This window comes from Lipotes vexillifer, unplaced genomic scaffold (assembly GCF_000442215.2).
Source record: "Lipotes vexillifer unplaced genomic scaffold, Lipotes_vexillifer_v1.1 scaffold1114, whole genome shotgun sequence".
Taxonomy (NCBI): Eukaryota; Metazoa; Chordata; class Mammalia; order Artiodactyla; family Lipotidae; genus Lipotes; species Lipotes vexillifer.
The window spans coordinates 975800-999714 of record NW_006779031.1 but is presented as its reverse complement, the minus strand read 5'-3'; the positions used below and the strand labels follow the sequence as shown (position 1 = coordinate 999714).

General features: G+C 37.7%; 1 protein-coding gene across 2 annotated transcripts in view; it reads right to left on the bottom strand.

Moving 5' to 3' along the window:
• ATP11C (ATPase phospholipid transporting 11C (ATP11C blood group)) overlaps positions 1-17221 on the bottom strand; it is a 100764-nt gene extending 83543 nt beyond the window's left edge. For both annotated transcript variants that reach the window (XM_007452066.1, XM_007452065.1), the window contains exons 1-4: positions 17186-17221; positions 9966-10085; positions 2669-2758; positions 1817-1897 (exon numbers count right to left, since the gene is read on the bottom strand). In XM_007452066.1, the coding sequence (XP_007452128.1) occupies positions 1817-1897; positions 2669-2758; positions 9966-10085; positions 17186-17221 (327 nt within the window). The remainder of the gene's footprint in view (positions 1-1816; positions 1898-2668; positions 2759-9965; positions 10086-17185) is intronic.
• Between the last annotated feature and the right edge of the window lie 6694 nt (positions 17222-23915).

The following is a 23915-nucleotide window of genomic DNA, read 5'->3' as shown; positions in this document are numbered from 1 at the left end:
AAAGTAAGGACATAATCAAGCTCACATAATGAAGTAAAATTGTTAATAAATTTCTATAACCCCCTCTATGAGTCACCAGCAGGTATTTATACTTACAGTATTAATTTCAACTCAGAATGCTAAAGAGACAACACTGTAAATTTTTGCAGCAAAAACTAAGATATGCTTTCAAAATATCCCTTATAGCTTTATTGCGTTAAAAGGTTCCTGCATTCTATAGATAAGTATTAATAAAAACACAGGCATTCTTCAATTGTGAAGGATATGATTTATTTTTCTAATTCTGCTCTTATTCAAGTTAATGTTAATTTTTTCTACTCTTTAATTTGAAAAAAGTTTTATTTTCTTATAGAGCAAATCACTTAAATATGTTCTTGTATAGTAGACCGTTGGAGTGATCATCTCTGAGGAAATATAATTCCTCCCCAGGGACAGAGAATAGAAAAGGCAAGGAGGATTATTTTGGAACAGTATCTATCTAAAACTGTTGTTTTAGAGAATGACGGCTAAACTTCTCCACTGACTTGGTGACAAAAAAAAAAATACAAATTGTTGTTCATTTTTTAGAGTTAGAAGTAATCAGAGTTCATTTTCCTTTGGGCTTCCTTTGGTCTAGAGTAAATTTAAGCCAAAAGAACTAAGGATGGAGGGCGTTCATTTGTTTTAGCACGATCTCCATCTTTTTTTACATCACTTTGCTTTCTCTCTTTATAATAATGAGTGTACCTTTGCAAATCTAACTGTGTGAAAAATCTCTTGATCGCCTTCCCCTTTTTTTCTCAGCTGCTATATATTCATTCCTCTTCTGTCCTTCTTTATGGCAATGCTAGGCTATCACTTCATATGGTACTTTCTGTGATGTCAGTGAGGAAAGAAAGGCCCCAACATGAACTAGTACTGGGAGTAAACTGAATCAGTAAGAGCTTTTGAAAACCATACAGGCTATTCTTGCAACCAGCAATTCTATGATGTTAAAGAAAATAATCCTAACAGCCTAAGGAAATAACATTCCAAAAGTCTTTATATAGCAACCAAACACTTGATAAAATACTCTTGCAGCTCCTGGTAAGCAAGACAGAAGACCAGACAAACCCAAGAGGAAAGATAACCATGTTCCCAATATTGTTAAGCAAACACTTTGGAAGTTTTGAGGGATACTTTTTAAAGTACTTTTGATAAGTACTGTCTAAAAGTATCCTTGTAATCTGTCAGGTCCTATGGACTCTCTGATTACATGATAAACATTGCTAACCCACCCCTTCACCTCCAGTTTCCTGTTTCCATTTTCTATTTCATCTGGAATTTTTCAAAGGCACTATCATAAACTGTGGCAGGTATGAACTTTGACAAGAAACAAGAATAAAAATCTCTTCTACCCACGACCCCCTTCAGCACCATCAGGAAAGACAACAAAATTAAAGTAAGAAACTCAAGTATGCTCTTGAGTTCTTTGCTATAGGCAGCAATTTAAAAAGTCCACAAGAATGGGAATTTTTCAGACAGATACAGCACAATGAAAAATGTAATGCACATCAAAAATTCACCTCACACTTCCCCACTGAGCTGCACCTTCTACTTACTCTCCTTTTAGGGTTATATTCCCCCCTCGCCACACACACACACAAATAGGAAGAAAGGAGCAAAGAAATTAAAGATGCACCTTACAATCATTTTCATGTGTTTTCAATAAAAACCAAATATAAACTAAATTCATCAAGGATACCCACTCGATATAAATGTGAAAAAGAACCTTTGACAATGAAATTCAAATCAGACAGGACTGAAATGCAAGTATAATTGTAAACTAGAAATTTACCTGTTTGATGGCTGTAACAGTTATAACAAAGAAAAGTGGAAGTCCACTGGTAACTGGGCTAGTTGGTGTGTCTACTGTGACCTAGGTAAAGAAATTAAATTGAAAGTAAAATGAAAATAAGCCATTAACTCATATGCAGCACTTACATGCTACAAACATTTCAGACAGAAATGCAGACAAAACACATTGCGGTAGCAGGGTGAATGTTAACTTTCATTAAAACAAAAGCAATCCACATAGCTGTAAGTTTAAGAAAATAGTTCTAAATTTAGGCTTAGTTTTCATCCCAGCTTGAACTAACCCCTTGACTGAAATACATCCACTCATTTACCATCTGTTTGTTGAGCACCATTCTGTCAGCCTCTGTGCTATTACCAGCCAGGCTCTAGAGATGCTGCTTTATTTTAAACAAGATGGAGAAAAGTCCCTGCCCTCATAGAGCTGGCAGCTTACAGTGAAAACCAGATATTAAAACAAGTGAGACACTGAGATTTGAAGAGTAAATAGAAGTTAACTAGATGGAAGGGAGGGCCTTCCAGGTGCAGTGAAGGGTGTATAGAAAGTCTCTACGGTAGGAGGGCATGTGGCACCTGTAAGAAAATAAAGGAAGCCAGCGGCAAGAGAGCATGTGGTATGAGATGCAGACTAGTCTAGATGTTTTACTGGAGTTTTCTAGTAAAAGAGCTACTTTAGAAATATGTAAAATCACATATATCTTAAAATATAATATTAGTACTTTAACAAGTCTTATTATAATAAGCCCGGAAACAACTTTTTAATTACAGGGCATTTTAAGGTTAGAAATGGATTGAAACTTGGTTAAGGAAATTAAGTTTCTAATGGCGCTCTTACCTGTACAAGGAAAATGATGAGAAAATAAAAATTTGCAATTCTTCTAAACTGTTCAAACAGATTCTTTGGAAGGAAATTCCAAAGTGTATACTGTAAGGGGAGAAGAAAAAAAAAGATTATTAGAAAGGAAACTTGAAAAATATTAATAATAATGACTCATGATTCCAAATTATCACAACACTTTGAAAGCATGTTAAAACCCAAACCTCAAACATATGAATAAGCGTGTACTTAGAGGTAGAGTATATAAACATTCTTTTCAGGAGTGAAGTTTTCACTTGGAGCATTCCAATTGGGACATCTAGTCCCACAGCTTTGCTTTCCCCGACCCGATCTAAATTATGTTCCCTGTTATCTGCTCTCATATCATCCTATACTTCCCTGATAACACTCGTTTCAGTGAATAATTATATGTGTGCATAATTTAATTAAAGTTCCTCCCTCAATAGGCAATGAGATCTATAAGGGCAGATCTCATCTGTCTTTTTATTACTCTTTCTCCAATACCTAGCATAATGCCTGACATAAAGTAGACAATAAATTAGTTGGATGAGTGAATGTACTAATTTAATTAATTCCTTTGGCTGAGCTAACCTCTGGAATCTTGATCATCATCACAAGTATAATTCTGTCCCTATCACCGCTTCCCACCTCTGTGAAAGCTGAGGTGTACACATAACCTTGGGTCATAGCGGGCTTTCATTTTAATCACCAACGCACCACCCTGCGCTTTGGTAACTGGTAATAGGTAAAGGTTTCAATGCTAAATTGTACATGGGCAGGTGGAGAAAACTCTTGGGCCAACTGTCAAATCACAAAGACCTTCTTTCTCACTGATACCTTAAGCTCAAGGACTAGGTAATTTTAAAATCACCAGAAGTTGGATTTTCTAGATGTCTTAATAAAGAAGACCAGAAACCAGAAAGAAAGAAATGTTTCTTAATCTAAAGATCTAAATTTATACTTGAATGGTCTCCATATGTGAGAAAATGTCCATTATATTAGGTGGGGTGACTGAAAAAGCCAAAGTTGTAGAGCATGATACGACAGATGGGGATTTACTACTAACCTCTCTTTAAAAGGTGTATGGGCTCAAGGTTCCGCTAACCTAGAAGGTTCTTCCCCCAGCGTTCATAGAAGTGCCTCAGGGAAGCCCATTCAAAATGAAGTGCATAATTGTGTGTGGATGTGTATCACTTGGGAGAAGAGAGTCCACAGTTTTCAGGTTCCCAAGGCAGCTTGTGACCAAAAATAAAAGGGATCAAAACCACAGATCCAGTCACTTTGAAGCTGCCGTAGTTCAGATCAGCACTTAACTGTCCTGATAACTGAAGGTCAATTTTCTAAAACAACAAACTAAACTCCAACAACAGGCTAACAGCTGAGCTTCTAGCTTGTTGACCTTCTGTTCCTTATGTAAAGGGTTTTTAATTAAACAAACAAACATTAGGGACTGTTAGAGTCCTCCGTGGGGTGTTAACACATTGAAAGGGAACATTTTTTGTTGCTGCTTCCAGGCCCCCACTGTTTGTTTACCTGTGTTTCACTAAATGAACTGCTTCCTTGAGGAACTCTGGTTATTCTCTTTATAGGAAACTACTGCAACATGCCCTCTTCTTTCCTATATCAGGTCATGAACTGCTAAGAGGTCAGGGAGCATATCATACACATCATAAGATCACTTCCCTTCTGTGCCTACAACAGTGTTCAGCATGTAGAAGGCATACAAGAAATTTTGATTAAAACCTGTGTTTCGGCTATTTCCTCCACTGCTCTAACTAAAAAGCAAATTCAACTTCTCACCTCTTTATTATAATACAAATGCAATATAGCATACATTATTTCAGTGCAGTTTTCTAGTAAAACTAGAACTAGATTATGCTCACAAGAGTCATCCCACTTGGTGTGCAGTGCATTTCAGTTCAATTCAGCAAGCACCTACTGTGTGCCAGGCAGTGGCCCAGATAACAAAGATTTTAGCAAGTACAATAAAGATCAAGATATGGCTTTTCTACCCAGAAGGAATTTATGTTATAGCCAAAGACAATCATGTATTCACTCAATTTAATGTGGTAAATGTCATAAAACTAGCATGAGCAAAATGCTATGGGAATACAGTAGAAGTTATGATTTTTTTTCCTACCCAAGAGAAGCTTGAGAAGGCTTCAAAGAGCAGGTGACTTCTGAACTGAGCCTTGAAAGATTAGAGGGAGTTTATGTGGTAAAGAACCCAGGGCAAGAAGGCACAGAGCCATGTAAAAGGAGATTGAATCCATGATGCTCTCTCTGTCCCTCAAATCTAGTTCTCTTTCAGGATGTCCTATTTCAGTGAATGACAAGAACATCTACTTAGGCATGTTATTCAGATACTTGGAAGACACCTTTAACCACCGGTTACAAGAAATTCCTTACCAGTCCTGCCATTTTTCCTTCCTATATATCTCTGGGACATCTTTCCGTATTTGCTACCACCGCTGTCCAAGCCATCATCTCTTACCTGGATTACTGCACTGGCCTCCTAAATGGACTCCTTGCCTCCACTTTTGTTCCCTTCCATTCCATTTTCCACAAAGCAATGAGAATGACCTTTTCAAAATGTGGTTCTGTTCACATGACCTCTCCCTGCCTAAAAGCGTCATTTATTTCCCACTGTTTGTGAGATAAAGAATGAACTTTAGTCTAGATGTAGATTAAGAAAAGAGTTTTCTAATGAAAACTGAAATTGAATTAAAGCCACATTAATACCAAGTTATTAAAATTGCCTTGTTTACCTAAAAAGTGGACTCTCAGACTTAGTCAGTTGCTACAAACCAAAAACAATGTTAACTCACAGGAATAAGATGTTTACAGCATTTGTTTCATACACAGTGATGAAAATGGAGATTTTTTTTGGTCATAAGTCAGTTCTTGCTCAGAGAAGTCAGTAAGTGGATTTCTATACTATCTTAATGTGCAACCATAAACTTAAAAAGCAACCGTGACATTCAGAACATGTTTTAAAAGTTTCTCCAGAAAAATGCCAGCTTTCCAAGTATATGCAATGCATTTTTCATCTTCTCTATAGTGAATTAAATAATTGGTACACAAATGTGGCCTCTGATGTGAAAAAACTGTGGGTCACCCCCTTGCACATCGATCACCTAACTTAATTTGAAATCAAAACCATATAACTTTGATAAATAACTTTCCTAATTTAAAGGAGGGAGTAGGAAATGAACCTCAGTTTTGAGAGTCTATTAAATTGAAAAATTTAAACAAAAGGAGGCTTTAGAACATTACTTGTTTGTACCCAAAGTCCAAACATTTTCCAATTTAGCCTTAAAAATGCTGATGTGGAAGCTAAAGCTCCAAATAACTTGTTCTAATATTTCTGTGTATCATGAGGAAACAGGGGAGCAGCTAAAGAACAAAGTAGTAACAACTGAAAAGAACAAAGTTAACAACCAGTTGTGAAGGGGCTAGCAGAAGGAGCACTGACTTTTCTAACTACTGGGATTTGGATGTGATGGAACAAAATCACTAAACTTGAAGATTAGTTGTAAATAAGCACCCAGCTGTAAATAAGCAGAGCTGTAGCTTGAATAACTGTTCACTTTGCTAAATGACTGTATCCACTTTATTATCAACTCTCCTTGATGTATAGGCATTAAATCCAATTTTGAGCATCACAGCAGTCTACTTCCATTTTCATTACCAATGTCAAGCAGAACTTTCTCATTTTTAAAGTATCACTCTTTCTACCATAAATTTAGAACAGCAAAAGGAGTTACCAAGACAGTACTGCAGTAGGATTTTAGCTAAAAAGGCACCTTCAGGGAGTTCGATAAGATGCAAAGACATGTGTAATAAATTCTACTGAAGGTTCTGACTTTTAAAATGAGGGAAAATGCTAGTGTCATTTTAGGCTTGAAACTTTAAGACATTCTTTCACATAGGAGTAAGTTTAACCTTGGGCATAGCTTCAAAGAGTCAGGTGGAGCTCCCTGATTCTTATCCCACTGAAGGGGCCTTCAAGATGAGGCTCAGGATTTTTAAAGGAAAAAAAAAAATGTAGAACAGAGAAATGTGATGGAAGCTAAAGATCTTAAAGATCTAGCTCCTTTTGCTACAGAAGGGGATTTCCAAGTTTTGTACCAGCCATAAAATTCTGATGATTCCCAAAGTCCCTGCAGAGTGTTCTAAAGTAGGAAGGCCAAAGAGAGCAAGTTTTTCTAAAGAAAGTGTTTGTGTTTCCAAAAGAAGAAAAGGACACTCATTTTATAAGTAAATTAAAACAAATTTTTATCGAAGTGTTTATCTTCAGTGTTCCTTGTATTAACAGGACTTATTCCCAATGATACTACATTACTGATGTCATTTGTAGACAAACAAACAAAAAGCACCCAATTAAGAGAAAGTTATTTTTATTACTGAATGGTTTAGAAAGGAAATCAACACTTGCTACATAGTTGGAAGGCAGCTAACATATTCTATAAATTACACATTTCCTCAATTAAAAGATTCCGGTGCAAATACAATCAGCCAAAGGGCAATGTGAGGAAGAGAAAGTCAAATTATGAAACTCTTTTTCTCTCCAGACTGAAGGCCTCTTTTCAAGAGAGATCACTCTACACATTTGAACACAGGAGACTGAGGAAATCAATAGTACTGCTCAGGACTGCAGTAATAATAATAATAATCACAGAAACATAAATAACAATAGCAGCTACCACCTACTGAGTTGTTACTACATGCCAAGCACAGTGCTTAAATGCTTTCTGTGGATTACTTTACTTCAGTCTAATCACAATCCTATGAGCTAAGTAGGTAATACCCCCATTTTACAGATAAGAAAATTGGACACAGGAAAGTTATATGACTCACTTTAACTTCAAACCCAGGTCTTCTGTCTGTAAGGGTGAAGCTCTTTACCACTACACTATACGCTGTTTTCTTATAACTATTCATTGTACTAAAATTTCATTCTTTTTGTGAAGTTAGTATACTGTCAGTTCCTCTTTTTCTGCTCTAGATCTGTTATGAAAAATAGATCAGTTAATGAGCAGTTAACTAGACAAACTGTGAATGTAAAATATTTACAGAGAAAAAAGAGATGTGTTAGTCGATCAACGTAGAAATGTTCACTTCTTTATTCTGGTTTCTAAAACACATACATATATACTGTATATGCAGATCTGTTTAGAAATAATTTATATTTGCCCATGAATTCCCGACTATTTAAAGAAATATCCTATTGCATTGTTTTGCATATTGGCAAAACTGAAGTTAAACAAAATATGAAAAATATTCTATTCTATGAAATATTCTATAAAACAAAAAGAGTTGAGAATTAACTGAGTCTTCTACGTTCTTTTAATATGTAAAAATTCATGGTATATTAAAACAAATCAATTATCACTAGGTTCAGTGAAAAGTCACTTTACTATCGGTGTGTCACTTTACCATCTTCCCCATAAAACACTATAGGAAACAATAATCCCCTAGAAAGTATTTTATATTTCACTTGATACAAAAGGAGAGAGAAAACTGTGGGAGGAGCCCAAATTGCAAAATGATGTGAAAACAGCTCTTTATTCAGAGCCACTAGACCTTATAAAGCAGTTCTGCCCCTGGCTTTATCACTAACTCTGCTTCGTGACCATGTCACTAACTTAATTTCTGTGGGTTTGCTTTCTCCATCTGTAAAATCAGCGAATTGAACAAGAGGATCTCTTATGATGTTTCAGTTCTATAAGTCTATGATTCTGAGCCAAAGGACTACTATTGATTGTTTTCTTGAATACTATAGGGTGAGTCACAATTTTCAGTGAAAGAACAATTCACTATCTTGGGCACAGGTATGGAAACTTCTAGCTGAGGATAAATTTCTGCCATAAGGTTAAAGATTAACAGGAAACAGACATTTTATCCAAATACACTCAGAGTGTTCTATAGCCCAATAGATCTGCTCATTAGGCAATAAAGTTTTCATTCATTCTGTCCGCATTTTACATGTTACTCTCCCAGCTAAGCATAATCTGTCTGTGTTTTTTTAACACCTTTATTGGAGTATAATTGCTTTACAATGGTGTGTTAGTTTCTGCTGTATAACAAAGTGAATCAGCTATACATATATCCCCATATCCCCTCCCTCTTGCGTCTCCCTTCCACCCTCCCTATCCCACCCCTCTAGGTGGTCACAAAGCACTGAGCTGATCTCCCTGTGCTATGCGGCTGCTTCCCACTAGCTATCTATTTTACATTTGGTAGTGTATATATGCCCATGCCACTCTCTCACTTCGTCCCAGTTTACCCTTCCCCCTCCCCGTGTCTGTATTATATCACTACCCAAAGAGAAATCACATGTACATTTGAAAACCAAAATGTTAAGTTTGCAAAGGAAGGGCATGATTTTGTGTTTCAGGTCCTCAGTGTTTGCCAACATGCAGTGAACCAACCGTCACCAACATGTGAGATCTACCTTATGTTAGGAAGTGAGGAAAATTATCAAGATCTGTGCCATGCTATAAGAGACAGCAGTGGGCCAGCAATCTAGCACCCAGCACCTAACCTAGTCAGTCAAAGGTAAAGATAAGCAAACTAATACTTGTAGAATGATGACTACTGGATACTAGGATCTATAAAGAACGCTATCACATAAGCTCTATTTCACTAATGAGGACATTCAGACTGAGAGATTAATTTGGCCAAAGTCGCACAGCTAGTAAATGATCAGGCCAGGATTCAAACAGGTCTTCAGACTTTCAGGCCACTCCTTTTAGTATTACACAGTGCTAAAGTAAGATGATTATTCAAATGGTAATACAGCTACAGTGACTGAACCCTTAACTATTTAAGCAGTGTACAGAACAGAATGTACCCATTAGGACCCAGGAGTGTACTTGAGAAGCTCTGCAATGGAATAGAAAGAGACACAAATGTCATTCTAAGATAACACCCTCCAGAAGAATGTAAATTATTTACAACCCAGTCCGTCCACTTAAGGGCAATTCAGAAAGCTCTGGGCAAGTAAATAATTCCACGTTTAGCACACTTTAAGACTTAAAGTCATACATATAATCAACAGGCAATGTGAATCATAGTGGAGGGCAAGTAAATGATCTTTCAGCTGTAACAAGACAAAGTGATGCTTTTAAAAAAACTGCCTTTTGGTGGAATAATTACCACAGTTCGTCTATGATTGGTATAAGTGCACATCCAGGTATACATACGTAAATGTACCAGCTTCCAGCAAATATAAAAGTAAGTTTTATCTGGCTCACTATATGAACATCTATTGAGTTAAAAAACAACTTACCTTAGATGAGACTATTCTATTATCACAAAATTTTTGTGCAATGTATGCTTCTGTTTCTGAAACTGGATGATTGCCAACAAATACTGTGCGTGTACCAACTCGTTTCTCTTCTCCAGCACACTGACCAAGAGAAAGAGGAAAAGTCAGTTTTTCATCACATTTCTCCATGCTTCTACCAAGCTCAGAATTCTTGTCTTAACATGTTTGGCTATTGTCTAGAGAGAGAGAGTAGTAGGGGGAGAGGAGAAAACCTTGTTAGGAAATTCAAACTCCACTAAGCTCTTAGTTGCTGATTTAGTGAAGATTATTAGTAAAAGTTTTGTTTGAGCCAACTGCTCTGAGGCCAACATTACAATTCTAAATGTTTAAATTGAAGTAAGTATCCTAGAGAAACAGTATTTTTACTGCCAATCATTTTTCTTTCATCCACAGAGTCTCAACCATCACTATCACAGCAACATACTAACTTAGGAAAGGTCAGATTGGGAATATTTATTTTATTATACACCAACTATTGAGGACAACCTTTGTCAATTTCCTTACTAGACAGCAGAATGCTCTAAACACAAAATAATTGCTTATAAATACACAGGAATATACTGAATAGAACGGCTGCCTCTCTTAATGGAATGATCAACTATTTCTACAAAGAAAAGTTGTAATTGTTTGGCTTTACAAGGAAAGACATTCTTTTGTGATCTCTCAGAGCCTACTGTCAAAAAGTCCCATTTCAGGGCTTCCCTGGTGGTGCAGTGGTTGAGAGTCCGCCTGCCCATGCAGGGGACACGGGTTTGTGCCCCGGTCCGGTAGGATCCCGCATGCCGCAGAGCGGCTGGGCCCGTGAGCCATGGCCGCTGAGCCTGCGCGTCCGGAGCCTGTGCTCCGCAATGGGAGAGGCCACAACAGCGAGAGGCCCGCGTACCACCAAAAAAAAAAAAAAAAAAAGGCCCATTTCACACAATACAGCTCTAATGCCCCTTTTATATTTTTAAAAAAGAGGTTCATTGAATCTAGAAGTCGCAAGGTTGAGCTCCATTTTTACCTCACCCTTTTATTTCACTGAGGCTTCACTTTCCTTATTTTAAGTCAGGATAATATAACTTCTTATATAAATCTGGGATAGTCTCTTTTGATGGTACTATTTTATCATGTTTGAGACAACCATTTTTTTAAGTAAAAAGTATGATAAACACCAATATCCACTTACATATTTCCATTATTTTTTTAAAAAAAGATAACTATAATTTCCAACCTAAAATGTTTTAAAGTATGTAGCCACAAAGATTTCCCTTCAATGATCTATTTAAAGGTCAAAGATATAACTCTCTACTCCCAAAATAATCATTTTAAGCAAGACTACTTAGAGGTTGCAAAGTTCTCCAAATGTCTATGCTTGGATGTATTCCAGTCTGAATTTTTGTACCTCACATAAATAAAGAGAAAATAATTTTTCAGATTAAAAGAACAAGAATTACCCTAAAATACAGGTAAGACCTCTTGCCTCACCATTTTCATTTTAAGCTTATTAAATAATTATTTAGTGGGGTATTGCCTCCAAAATCCATAGGGAATCAATGGAAAATTAACTGAGATAAATTGAAGGAGGAGAGATTTAGCCTGTATATAAAGTATAACTTCTGGAAATCCACCCTGGCATGCACTAAGGGAGCATTCAATCTATGGCAACCTGGAAAAAGTAAGTTATCAATGCTGGACAACTTAGCTATTTTCCTGCCTGCCCCAAGACAGGGCATTAGAACTACTGATTGTACCAGGTCCTTCGCATGCTAAGGGTCATGATTAACAGGTAAATTTTCAAACAGTTCCTGGAAACCAGTAAACAATACCTTTACCAGAATGGTAACTATATACATTTTGATTCAGGGACTGACTTTGTTTGCAACTGTAATATACATGGTCTGACGCAGCTTACTGATAAGAGCACTAAATTTTCCATAATATCCTTTTTGCAAAAAGTAAACTGAAAGTGAATACACCTGCTTAAAAGTATACTTTATTCTGCTTCCCCTACCCTAGCTTTCTGTTGCAAGTTACGGCACCAATGTAGTCTCTACAACAGACCTGAACCTATTATGTACCAATTGGAAGTACAGAAATTGTCAAGTCCATATACACACTACAATTTAAATCCTTTAATATTCACATGGTTGTTTAGTTTTCCACACAAGCAAGAAGTGGCTATAGAGTAAATAAGGAAGAGCTACCTTTCATGCCAGTTCTCAGATCATTCAACAAATGAAAACAGGGAAGAGGAAAAGAGGTAGAAGGTCAGTGAAGCAGGATGTTTCCTGCACTGCCAATATAGTTCTCCTCAGTTAACAAGTGGCCACTTAAAACCAAACTGAACTAGCACTTCCCCAATTCTGAATTGTCTTCAACTTTCTTCTGTGGCAGATAACAACATTGCAAACAAAAGGAAGGAACAAGCATAAAGCAATTTTTCAGGCATATGATATTTTTATGAATTCTGTGCATTTGCACAGCATTTACAGTTTTACTAAGACTTTCCCCCATATATTACCTCTGATCTCTTTCAAGTAAGGCTTAAGTGACCTCTATCTCCATTAAATTGGAGAAAATGGATTGAAATTGCTGTGCATAGAGCAATTATACCCCAATAAAGATGTTAAAAAAAAAAAGAAGAAAGTATAAAAAAAAAAAAGAAATTGCTGTGCAGGTTTGGGGAGGGGGAGAGGGGGATGGGAGATCTCAGCAGTGATCATTGTTAGATGTGGAAATAGGAACCCAAGAGAAGTTGTAAAATGTCCACTCCTGAGGATTTTTCAAAAAAGGGCAAAGTCTCCTCAGCTCAGGTGGGTTTGGGTTTGGAGCTGCCTGAGGACTGGGGTGGGGTGTGTGTGTGTGTGTGTGTGAAATAGATGACTTTTCAATGCCTGTTTTGGCCTAAAAATCTGATGAACCCGCAATTTCTGGTAGAATTTGCTGCAACCGTATAACGTTGTTTGGTTCACATAAAAATGGCAAAGCTGAACACATGTGTAAATTCACTGTAATTTTACACTTGCTACCAATGTAGAGTGTTAAAACAGTGGTTTTGGTTCCTGTGATTTTGAATAATGTAGGTGCCTTAGCCAAGGGAGAGGAACTCCAAGTTTGAATTATTAAAAAAAAAAAATTCCCACTTGGATGGCACACAGTGTAGTCTGGAGTGGGAGTGTATGATTCCTGCCACCTCATAATGAATTTTAATTCATTAGGAGTCCATCCTGTGTCGAAGTGCTTCCCATGCAAATGTTCTTAGGAACAGCATTTATTAAAACCGAAATGTGCCAGCAACAATTCTATTTTAATGATACAGCATACACTACAATTAAAAGGGTAGAAAAATAAAAGTGTATTTATAGTAATATGAATTAAGAGAAATCAACTTAATTTTCTTCTTCATGATAAAAATCACCCTTTTGGGGGCTTCCCTTCCCTGGTGGCGCAGTGGTTGGGAGTCTGCCTGCCGATGCGGGGGACGCAGGTTCGTGCCCCGGTCCGGGAGGGTCCCGCATGCCGTGGAGCGGCTGGGCCCGTGAGCCATGGCCGCTGGGCCTGCGCGTCCGGAGCCTATGCTCCGGGACGGGAGGGGCCGCAGCGGTTAGAGGCCCGCGTACTGCTAAAAAAAAAAAAAAAAAAAAAAAAAAAACCCCCTTTTTTTTTTTTTTTTTTTTTTCGGTACGCGGGCCTCTCACTGTTGTGGCCTCTCCCGTCGCGGAACACAGGCTCCGGACGCGCAGGCCCAGCGGCCATGGCTCACGGGCCCAGCCGCTCCGTGGCATGCGGGATTTTGCCGGACCGGGGCACGAACCCGTGTCCCCCGCATCGGCAGGCGGACTCTCAACCACTGCACCACCAGGGAAGCCCACACTTTTGTACTCTTGAATTATACGTCCATACTATAAACTGAATATTGTTTTTTTAGAAAAAGTAATTTATACCAAAACATAGTCTCTCAATTAAAACCAGAGTAAAATGTTACTGTTATTCAACTAGTACCATCTTTTTTTTCTTAATTTACTTTATTGAAGTATAGTTGATTTACAATGTTGTGTTAATTTCTGCTGTACAGCAAAGTGATTCAGTTATGCACATATATACATTCTTTTTCATATTCTTTTCCATATGGCTTATCAGAGGATATTGAATATAGTTGCCTGTACTATACAGTAGGACCTTGTTGTTTATCCATTCTGTATATAATAGTTTGCATCTGCTAATCTGAGGCAATATATTTTTCGAGAAACTTTCTAAGAAGTAGTTTATTTACACAAGAGTCATAGCATAGATTTGATAACTCATTATTTAGGAACCACTTACGGATAGTTTGCTAGGTCCAATGGGAAATAAAATTGTCGATAATGTCAGCTAACATTTACTGAGAACTGATTTTGTGTTCTAAGTGGTTAATACACAGTATCTCAAGACATCCTTACAGCTACCCTATGAGGTAGATACTATTATACCCATGCCCCAGATAACAGCAAAGAAAAAAATAGACAGCAGCCAAAGTGGAAGCACAGAGAGTTTTTGCAGCTTGCCCAGCATCACATTTCATAAGTGGTACGGTAGTCAGGACAATAAGGATTTTACAGTATTATAAGGAAAATGTATTACACATAAAAACATTTTAATAGAAAGTAAAAGCTTCTATGCATCATAAGAATTAAACAGAATGGTCAACTAGTACCATCTTAAAATCCTATGCTTTTGCTAGTCATAAACAAAGAAAGCTGCTGGAATTATAATTCATTTCTTGATTGCCTCTAGACCAGTGACTCAAAAAGAACTGAGGGAAGATTGAGACCTTAATACAAGACTGTCATTATGAAAGCTGGCACAGGTTCTGAAACACAGCTCACCTCTCCATCCATTCCAGGTGTTGGCGGACTTAAATTTATCACTTAGTCATAGATCAGTGGTTCTTAAGTCTGGTCACACGTTGTCTTTAAACATAATACCAATGGCTGGGTCTTTTATTTAATATTTAATTTAATTTTTCTCAAAGCTCCCCAGGTGACAATTCTAATTTGTAGCCAGGGCTGAGAATGACTGCTACAGAACCTCTCTCTTTGAATTAATGATTGACCTTAACTAACATCCTACAAGTTTTTAGTACACCAGCCACAATCCTACACTTTTTAATTAAAATAGTTTAAATAATTGGCTTTTCAAAGGATAAAAATATACAAATAACCATCAAATAGCAACCCCTCTGACCATTTTAAGCTGCTCACAAAATGAGATTCTCCTTCAATATTCATTTTGCATGTGGCTAATACCCATCAATTATTCAGATCAATGATAATGAAAATTACAGGCCCTGAAAACATGCAAAGCTACTCGGGTTATCAGCAAATAATCATCGATGTCATCTCCAACGATCACAGCATGACTTTTATTAATCATCAGGCTGCTCTTTGTGAGTTACTAAGGAAGTACGAGGACAGCTCTCCCTTATCGGTGGAGAGCTCTTCCACATCTGTGGATTCAAGCAACTTCAGATCAAAAATATTTTGGGGGTGGGGGGAGATCCAGAAATTCCAAAAAGCAAAACTTGAGTATGTCGTGCACCTAAAAACTACTTACATAGCATTTACATTATACTAGGTATTATAAGTAATCTAGAGATGATTTAAAGTATATGGAGGATGTGCATAGGTTATATGCAAATACTATGCCATTTTATAGGACTCAAACATCTGCAGAGGGTCCTGAAATCAATCCCCTGCACATACTGAGGGACTATATTTGCTCAAAAATGAACAAAAAATCCTTATTAATAATCTGAACACTTGGCAATGATTTAAAACTGTTCTCCACATCCCAGCCCCAAAGCTATTTTCTTCTCTGAAGCACTAGTATTTTTGAACATTATAATCAGTCTTTAAAAGGCCAAAAGAACTCAAAATTGAAAGAAAGAGCATTTCATCAAAATTTCAGCATTTCTGTACTAAGGCTGGAAGGCGGGGTGCAGAGAGGAGAGCACTACAGTGCCAGGCAACATTTCCGGTGTATTAAGCTTCCTGGTTAAAATTGCCACAATGTATTCAGTGGTCAAATTGCTGAGGTTTCTAAGCCCATCCCATTATAACAAGCCAAGAAGAATAATCTTCATGTGTAATTTACAGTCATAATTCTAAAACAAGCCTTAAAAACTGTACTTTTCTGACTTTGCTTTTCCTGCATCTTCTTTAGTGATTAAGCTGTCTCTCCTTTACTAGAGGTAGTGAAGCAAGACCGAGCCAGAGCATTTTGTCTTCTTGCCTTTAAAGCTTAATTATGGTTATATTAACCGAAACTCTCAAACACCTGAGCAAAACACAACTGAATATCCAAAGTACATCCCTAGACACGAAGATAGTCTCTAGGCAGGCATTACCCGATGGCAGCACATTTAACTGAATAGAAACTCCTATAGGAAATGGATATTAAGCACCACAAAAAACACCTAAATCAGCAAGCACAATGCTGAGGAAAAACCAGTGACCGTGAGGACTTGGATAAGAACGATGCCATGTTTGGAAGCTCAGAGTGAGGCTATCATTATCTAAATGTGATCCGCTGAGCAGTTTAATTTCACCAGGAACAATCAATTCTAAGTGTTCCCACTGTGGTCCCCCTCCCCACCATGCCATCACCCCCAAGGACTTCAGGGCTACAGAAATGTGGCTCTAAAGAAATGCAGCTTTCTCACAGGATAGCTAATAGAGGGTAGACAGATCAAAAATGCTGTAAGCATTTAGTGATTCAAGAGTCTAACAGGAATCATTTTTTTAAATGATTCAGAGATTCTTCCATTTATAGAAAGTAATCTCAGACTCTCAAAATTCAGGCTGGGGCTCAGGAACTCCACTTGGTAAAAGTATGTCTCCTAAGGCAAACTTAACTGGAGATGAACTGAACACGTCTACAAGGCCTCAGAAGATACTTTTCACTTTCACTACCCATATCTACACACCACCTTGCATTCCCAACACTTACCAGACTTTAAAAATCTAAATAGGGAGATACATAACTTCTAAGGATAGGAGCAACAGTGAGGCTGACTGACATGCCAGCCACGCATTCACCACAGCCCTCAGGAAATGGATAAAAATACACATGCAAATAGAAAGCAAGTATAAAGAAGGCCCCAGGACCTCAAAGCCCAACCTGGCTGAAAAAAAGAACAGAATAAAATACAGATCACAAACCTCAGAGGCAGGAGGGAAAGATGGGACCCTCTTCATACTGACACACGAAAATTTGCTCACACAATGGCAGCTAAATCACAGAGAGAACGCTGCAGATTCTCACGCTACTTGTACCAACCCCTGTGATTCTTGTAAAGTTTCCCAGAATTTGGGAAGACAGCCAGTTGGGGCTGGCAAGTTTGTGTACGTCCAAGGGAAGTGCTAGAAGACTTGGTCTGCTCCTTTAAGACTTTGAAGCAGCACTCTGGTGGCCTGGCCTCTATTATTAAGCCATTTGACATCTTTTTTGTTACTCTTCTCCAAAGACCTGATTTGCCTCTGTAACTTTTGATTTTGAAGTATCATCATTTTAAAACATTAGTATCTTACACCACACAGCATTTTCTCCTCATCTTGTAAATTCTTTTCTGACGCATGACTATAATAAATGGACCAATGTAAGATGTGAGGCTAAAAATCAAACTTTTAAGGAAAGTTCAATTGAACTTTTACTTCTAAGCAGGTAAACAGTATTAACAGGAAGAGGTATAATCTAGGTGTTCACTGTGATACACTAACCCCCTCTCCCCCCCCCCTGTAAGAGAGTATTGGTCATAACATACACTGAAGCTTCAAAAATGTGTACCAAAATATATACATAAGACCTAAGCAGATGGTTTTTGTGGCAAAATCCCTTAGGGCTGGAAGATTTTCCTACTTTTTAGAGATCTCATAGGTAAATGAAAATTTTATCTCACCAGCAAACAGTAATACCTAACAATGGCAAGGGAAAGAACCACTGGCTATTAGGGTGAAAAATGTCTTTTTCAATATGAGACAAATTCTCAGCCAAAAATCTTTCTAGGTCATCAGAGAATTTTTATTACAGTATAAGAAGAGATAAACTCTGGCTAGAACAAAAAATATATTGTAAAAGAGGTGTCTGATGTCCTGAACAGAGTTTTATCTCCATTTTAGTGATAGCACCGTTATTACAAAAGTGACAGTAAGTTTCCTAGAAAGGTCTAGCAGTTCAAATATATGCTGGAGCATGTCCACTGAAGCCAATGAATTCAATTTTTTCCCCCTGGAATTGTTAAACATCACACAGAAAGCAAACTAGCTAGAAAAAAATGACCAAGTTATGATTAGTTTAAATAGCACATCCAGGCTATACCTGTTTTTTTTTAAAATATCCCCAACAAAAGAGGTAGGTAAAAAACAAGTTTCCATTGTGAAACATGGCTGAGTTGAGTAAGCAAAGAAAACAAGGGGGAGGGGCCTCACAAAAGGTAGCCACTTCTTCAGTGAAACATTTCTACCTTTCCATTCAACCACAACGTGGCCAACTTCTTGGCTCAAATTACTATGTCCTAAAGAAAAGTCTGTCCTTGAAAAAGGCATCCTCCCTATAGGTGAAGGCTTTTAGGGCAAGGTTTGGAGGGAACAGGAGAAACAATAAAGACATGACCCTGGGAAATACTATTGATACCTATATTTTCTTCAATGTGAGACCCGGGGAACCTCAATTTCCTTAACAGTAAAAAAAAAAGGTCAAGTAACTTAAAAGACTGCTTACAGTAGGATTAACAAAACACCCAGAGATCACTTGAAAGGACTTGAAAGACTATTCATTCAGGTGGAAAAAGGATGGTGCTTGCTGACAGTAACCAATTACATGAATATTAAAACTCCAGGAATTGGGCTAGCACAGAACCAGGCAATGGCCTCACATAATTCAAGTGTACATATTTTATTTAAAGCAAGAAAGTTTCTGGCTCTACAGAAGAGGCATACCCAATTCTGATGCTACTCTTATCCAAGGGGACAGGTCGAGTTATGGTCCATTGACAGAGAGCACTTGGTGTTGAAAACACCGTTCACGAAGAGGACCAGGGTTGGCCAGGAAGGCTGATGGGTGGTGTGTCTGGAAGCAAGTGAGGGCCACTCAAAGAGTCCCCTGAAGGCTGTTGTCCATAACATATGCCATTAGTCCTTTGGAACTGATGATCTGACACCATGTGAGTAAAATTAGGAATTCATTTCTCCCTTTGTGGCAGAGCACATGGTCATTTGGGAACTGTACTGGAATTATTTACATTGTTTCTAAATCACACTTCTTTCCCCCCAAGGCCTTGGATTCCAAGCTGATGTACACTATAAACACTGGGTGCTGCTATAAACTTAACAGGTGATCTGTTTGTAATTATCCCTAAAACATGCTTAAAAGAAACATTAAAAATTAGCAATATGTTTGAAGTATAATGTATAACCTTCAGAACATTGAGCACAGAAAGAAGAGCACATGAAATAGATATTAAATAATGCTTGTATGTAAATAAAATTGGTTTGGTTCGCAAAATTTTAATATTTGGCCTTTGAGTACTGCCAACTAGGAATGCCACACAAAGATGGACTAACAAGGACTTCCTTGGTGGTCCAGTGGTTAAGACTCCGCACTTCCACTGCAGGGGGCATGAGCTCCATCCCCGGTGGGGGAACTAAGATCCCATGTAAAAAGATGGACTAAAAAGAATATCAGAATACTCCATTCACTGTTTCACACACTGCATTACATGGAACAAGTTAACAATGAGGTTCCTTAGAGAAGTGGGGAAGGCTGTTCCTTACCCCTCCTGCTGGCTGTTCACAACAAATATTCATATAACAAATGCTCTAAGAAGTCCTGTAGTAAAGAAACCTCTTTATCTTTGTGTAAGTCAGCATCTCCCATAGAACTCTTTTTTTCAACCCAAGGAAGATCCAGTGACATCAGATTCTGTAAAACATGTTTGGGCAATGCTACTCTGATATATTTCTTACCTCACCACAATCAGCTATAGTGGCAAAGCATTTAAGGGTATAAGGTGAGATAATTGTTAAATTTGTGACAATTTCTCTCCCTGTATGCCAAAAATAGATAAGGAAAATTAAGTGTTTGGCCATGATCCCAGGTGTGTGCTTTTGCTTCTAAGGCTTAATTATGAGAAGCAAGAAACTAGGAGATCTTTGTTCTAATTGCCTTCTACTACAGATCGGTCTGTGTGTGTATTGGGGGAAGTCCCAGAATTGGTTTCTTCATAGGTAACTTGAGGAGAGCTTGACTAAATTATCTGATCTGGGAGGCTGCAGGGGAATTGGGGGCCAGATCTTCTTCTAGCAATAAAATGTGAAATGTGGTTTTGGTTGCTGTATCATTCGCCACCTGTTTCGGCCTGGACCAAAAAACAAAAAACAAACAAAAAAAGAACCCTCCCCCCAAAAACCCAAAACAAACAAACCAAACCAACCAAACAAAAAAAAATACCCAAAAAACCAAGCAACTGTTCAAGAGTCAGGGAGAGATTACCTGTTTGAGGATAAAGAATAATTTATAAAACAATACACATGAGAAGATAATATATTCAGGATGAAATGTATTTATAGGCTTCAAAGTAGACAAGAAGGGAGAAATAAAAGAAACATTATGAAAAATTACAAAGCCCAGGGAAAGGCTTCAGGGTGTTAATTTTGGTACACCAGAAGGTACACTGGCTCTTTGGGGCTTTAAGGATGCCCATTTAAAGCACCACAGTGTCAATTTATTTAATGGTAACGTTTAGATGTGAAAAAATGAATGCCTTCTCAAATGTGCCTGTTACCCAAGGGAAACAGTTTATTCCTCTGATAAAATAGAATGAAATTTATGTCCCGGCACTCAAGGTACAAACAACTTCAAGCTAAAACAGATTAGGATTAACTGCCACAAGTGTAATTTAAAAAAATAATGAACCACTTAGAATTACAAATTTTAGTTGTACAAAAGGTTTTTGATATAAAATGAAACACAAGCAGTGATTTAAAACCACTTGAAAGAATTTTTATTGAAGCAGACACATTCAAAATGTATGACTTCTCAAAAACAAACACTACTCACACTAAGGTCATACCACCCCCAAACCAAACAATTTTTTTGTTTTGTTTTTTACCAAATAGGACAAACAATAGTCTGAGATTCTATTCAAGTATATGATTGAAAACAGCAATGGGATATTTCCAAAACACACATAGGGGGTATCTAGAACAATTATAAGAATTTACAGCCAACATTAAAATTACCTGGCAACCTCTGAACAGGAAAAATGCTTTCAGCTAAATCATGAAACAGCATAGCAGTTGTAGCATTAAGCGACTGAGTCAGTGGAACACAAGCTGATTAGTCATTACCAGTACTGGATAATTAAATGTTCGCAAAGACTCAATTCTCCCGATTGCAATGCATTTCACTCTACTTCATGTTATTATTAAAGGCATGTATGTATGCAAATGTGTTCATGTGTTTCTGAGTCCATTCTTACTCTGTGAACTCAGATATGATATAAAACTTTCTAAATGTTGACAATCAGAAAATAATCACAGCATTAGTTAAGGGTAGAAAAATGGCAGAAACTGAAAGAACGGAGATGGCCCTCAAAGGCTGGAAATTAAAGTGCACTTGCGTTTTTAAGCATTATTAATGAGAGCCAATTATGGTGGACTGATGACTATGGATGGGTGGGAATAATCTGAGTATTACAAGATATTCTGCTTACATCCCTGTTTGGTTCTGAGCCATTTGCTATAGTCTCTGCCCAAGGCCAAAAGCAAGCAGGTACATCTACTCCCTGGGAGGAGGTGCTAAACTTTAAAGAAGAAAAAAGGAAAACGAAAAGGCAAAGGAGAAAAGTACAAATGTGTCAAACTGAAAGAAAATTAGCTGTGATGAGAACATTCTGCCTAAGACTGCACGTGGCTTCCTCATCATTCTCAATACAACTCTCAAGACACCTCCAAAGAAGAACTTTTAAGCAACACATATATTCTAGAAGGAAGAAATTTCTTTAAATGTCAGATTAGTCCTTTAGACCTCATCTTCGATCCTAAAGAATGATGGCAAGAGGAAAAGGTGGGATTCTCTTAATAGTTGCAAGCCTTTCTTAGAAGGCAATGTACCAGAATGATGCTGGACACAGATTTTGTGGATTTAGAATCCAATTCAGTCCAGTGTGCCTTTGAGCTTCACTACAATTTTTCATAATGTTGAGCATCAATGTGATGAGGTATCAAAGAACGAGATGTTCACTGCAAATAAGGGGTGGTTCATTCATGCATTTTAAAGATGAACTCCTTCTCAGATGGCTAGGCTTTAAAACAGATATGGAAAATAAAAAGTATTGATGAGAATGTAAAGAAAATGAAATCCTCGTACTGGTAGGAATGCAAAATAGCTCAGCCTTGGCGGAAAACATTTTGGTGGTTTACTAGAAAACTAAGCAAATAATTACTATATGAGCCAGCAATTTTCTTCCTACTTATACACCCAAAAGAACTGGAAACCAGTGTTGAAACAAAAACTTGCGCATTAATGTTCATAGCAGCATTATTTACATAGCCAAAATGAGGAAACAACCCAAATGTCCAACAACTGATAAATGGGTAAACAAAATGGAATACTGCAGAATATTACTCAGCCATAAAAAGGAATGAAGTACTGATAACACGCTTCAACATAGGTGAACCTCAAAACATTACGTTAAATGAGAAGCTAGACACAAAAGGTCACATATTGTAGGATTTCATTTATAGGAAATATTCAGAATAGGTAAATCTATTAAAATAAAAAGGAGATTGGTGGTTGCCAGGAGCTGGGGAGAGGGTAGAGATGGGGAGTAACTACTTAACAGGTATGGAGCTTCCTTTTGGAGTGATGAAAATGCTATGGACCACGACAGAGCTGATGGTTTCACACCATGTGAATGAACTAAATGCCACTGAATCATTCACTTTAACATGGTTAATTCTGTTATGCAAACTTTACCTCAAAAAAAAATAGTTAACACGCTTGCTTTGTAGCAGGTCACAAGGCTTAATATGATATTTATTAAGTCCCTACTATGTGCAAGGCACTGGAGATAGAGTGATGAATAAATAGAAACAGTCCTTGCCTTCATGGAGCGGACAGTGTAGTGAGGGAGACAAGACATTAATCAAGTACTTATACAAATCAGCTAAGTGCCAAGAATGAGGGCTGTGTAGTATTCTGAGAGCTGGCCCAGTCATGACCACACAACAACCACATACAGCACAAGCCTGACGATATTGCTCCTCTAGTCCCCGCTTTAATAAGTTTCCCCCTGACATTAAAACTGAAAACTAAAATCCTTCCTCTGACCTGCAAGGCCTTTGCACAGTCAGGTCTTCTCCTCCCACTTCTCCAACCTCTCCTGAAGACTCTCCCCCTTGCTTACTCTGTTACAGCCCATTGGTCCTCTTTCCATCCCAGGTGAGCTCCAGGTGCCTTCCTGCCCCTGGGCTTCTACTCCATTGCTTCCCTCCACCAGAATACTCTTCCCTCTTCTCTTTACCTTCTGGTAACCACCCTTCAGATCTCTCAACTGTCACTTCCTCACTAAAGGCTTCCCGATGGCAACTCAAATCAAGAGAGACCAATAACCCGTTATCCGAAATCTGTGTCTGCTACAGGGAATTTACAATGAGCAAAGCAAAACAAGAAATCTCAATTCAACTTTTCAAAAAGCCATTAACTCCAAGTCTCCCGAAAATTCTCCTCAAACATTCCTGTCAACATTTAACCAAAGAAATCCTTTATGAGTTCCCTGACTTTGCATAAAGTGAATTTTTTAACCTTCTGATTAGTTGCAGTAAAAACAAGGCAGTTATTATGACAATAAGAACCTTGTATAGTCTACTGACACTAACTCATTAAACATAA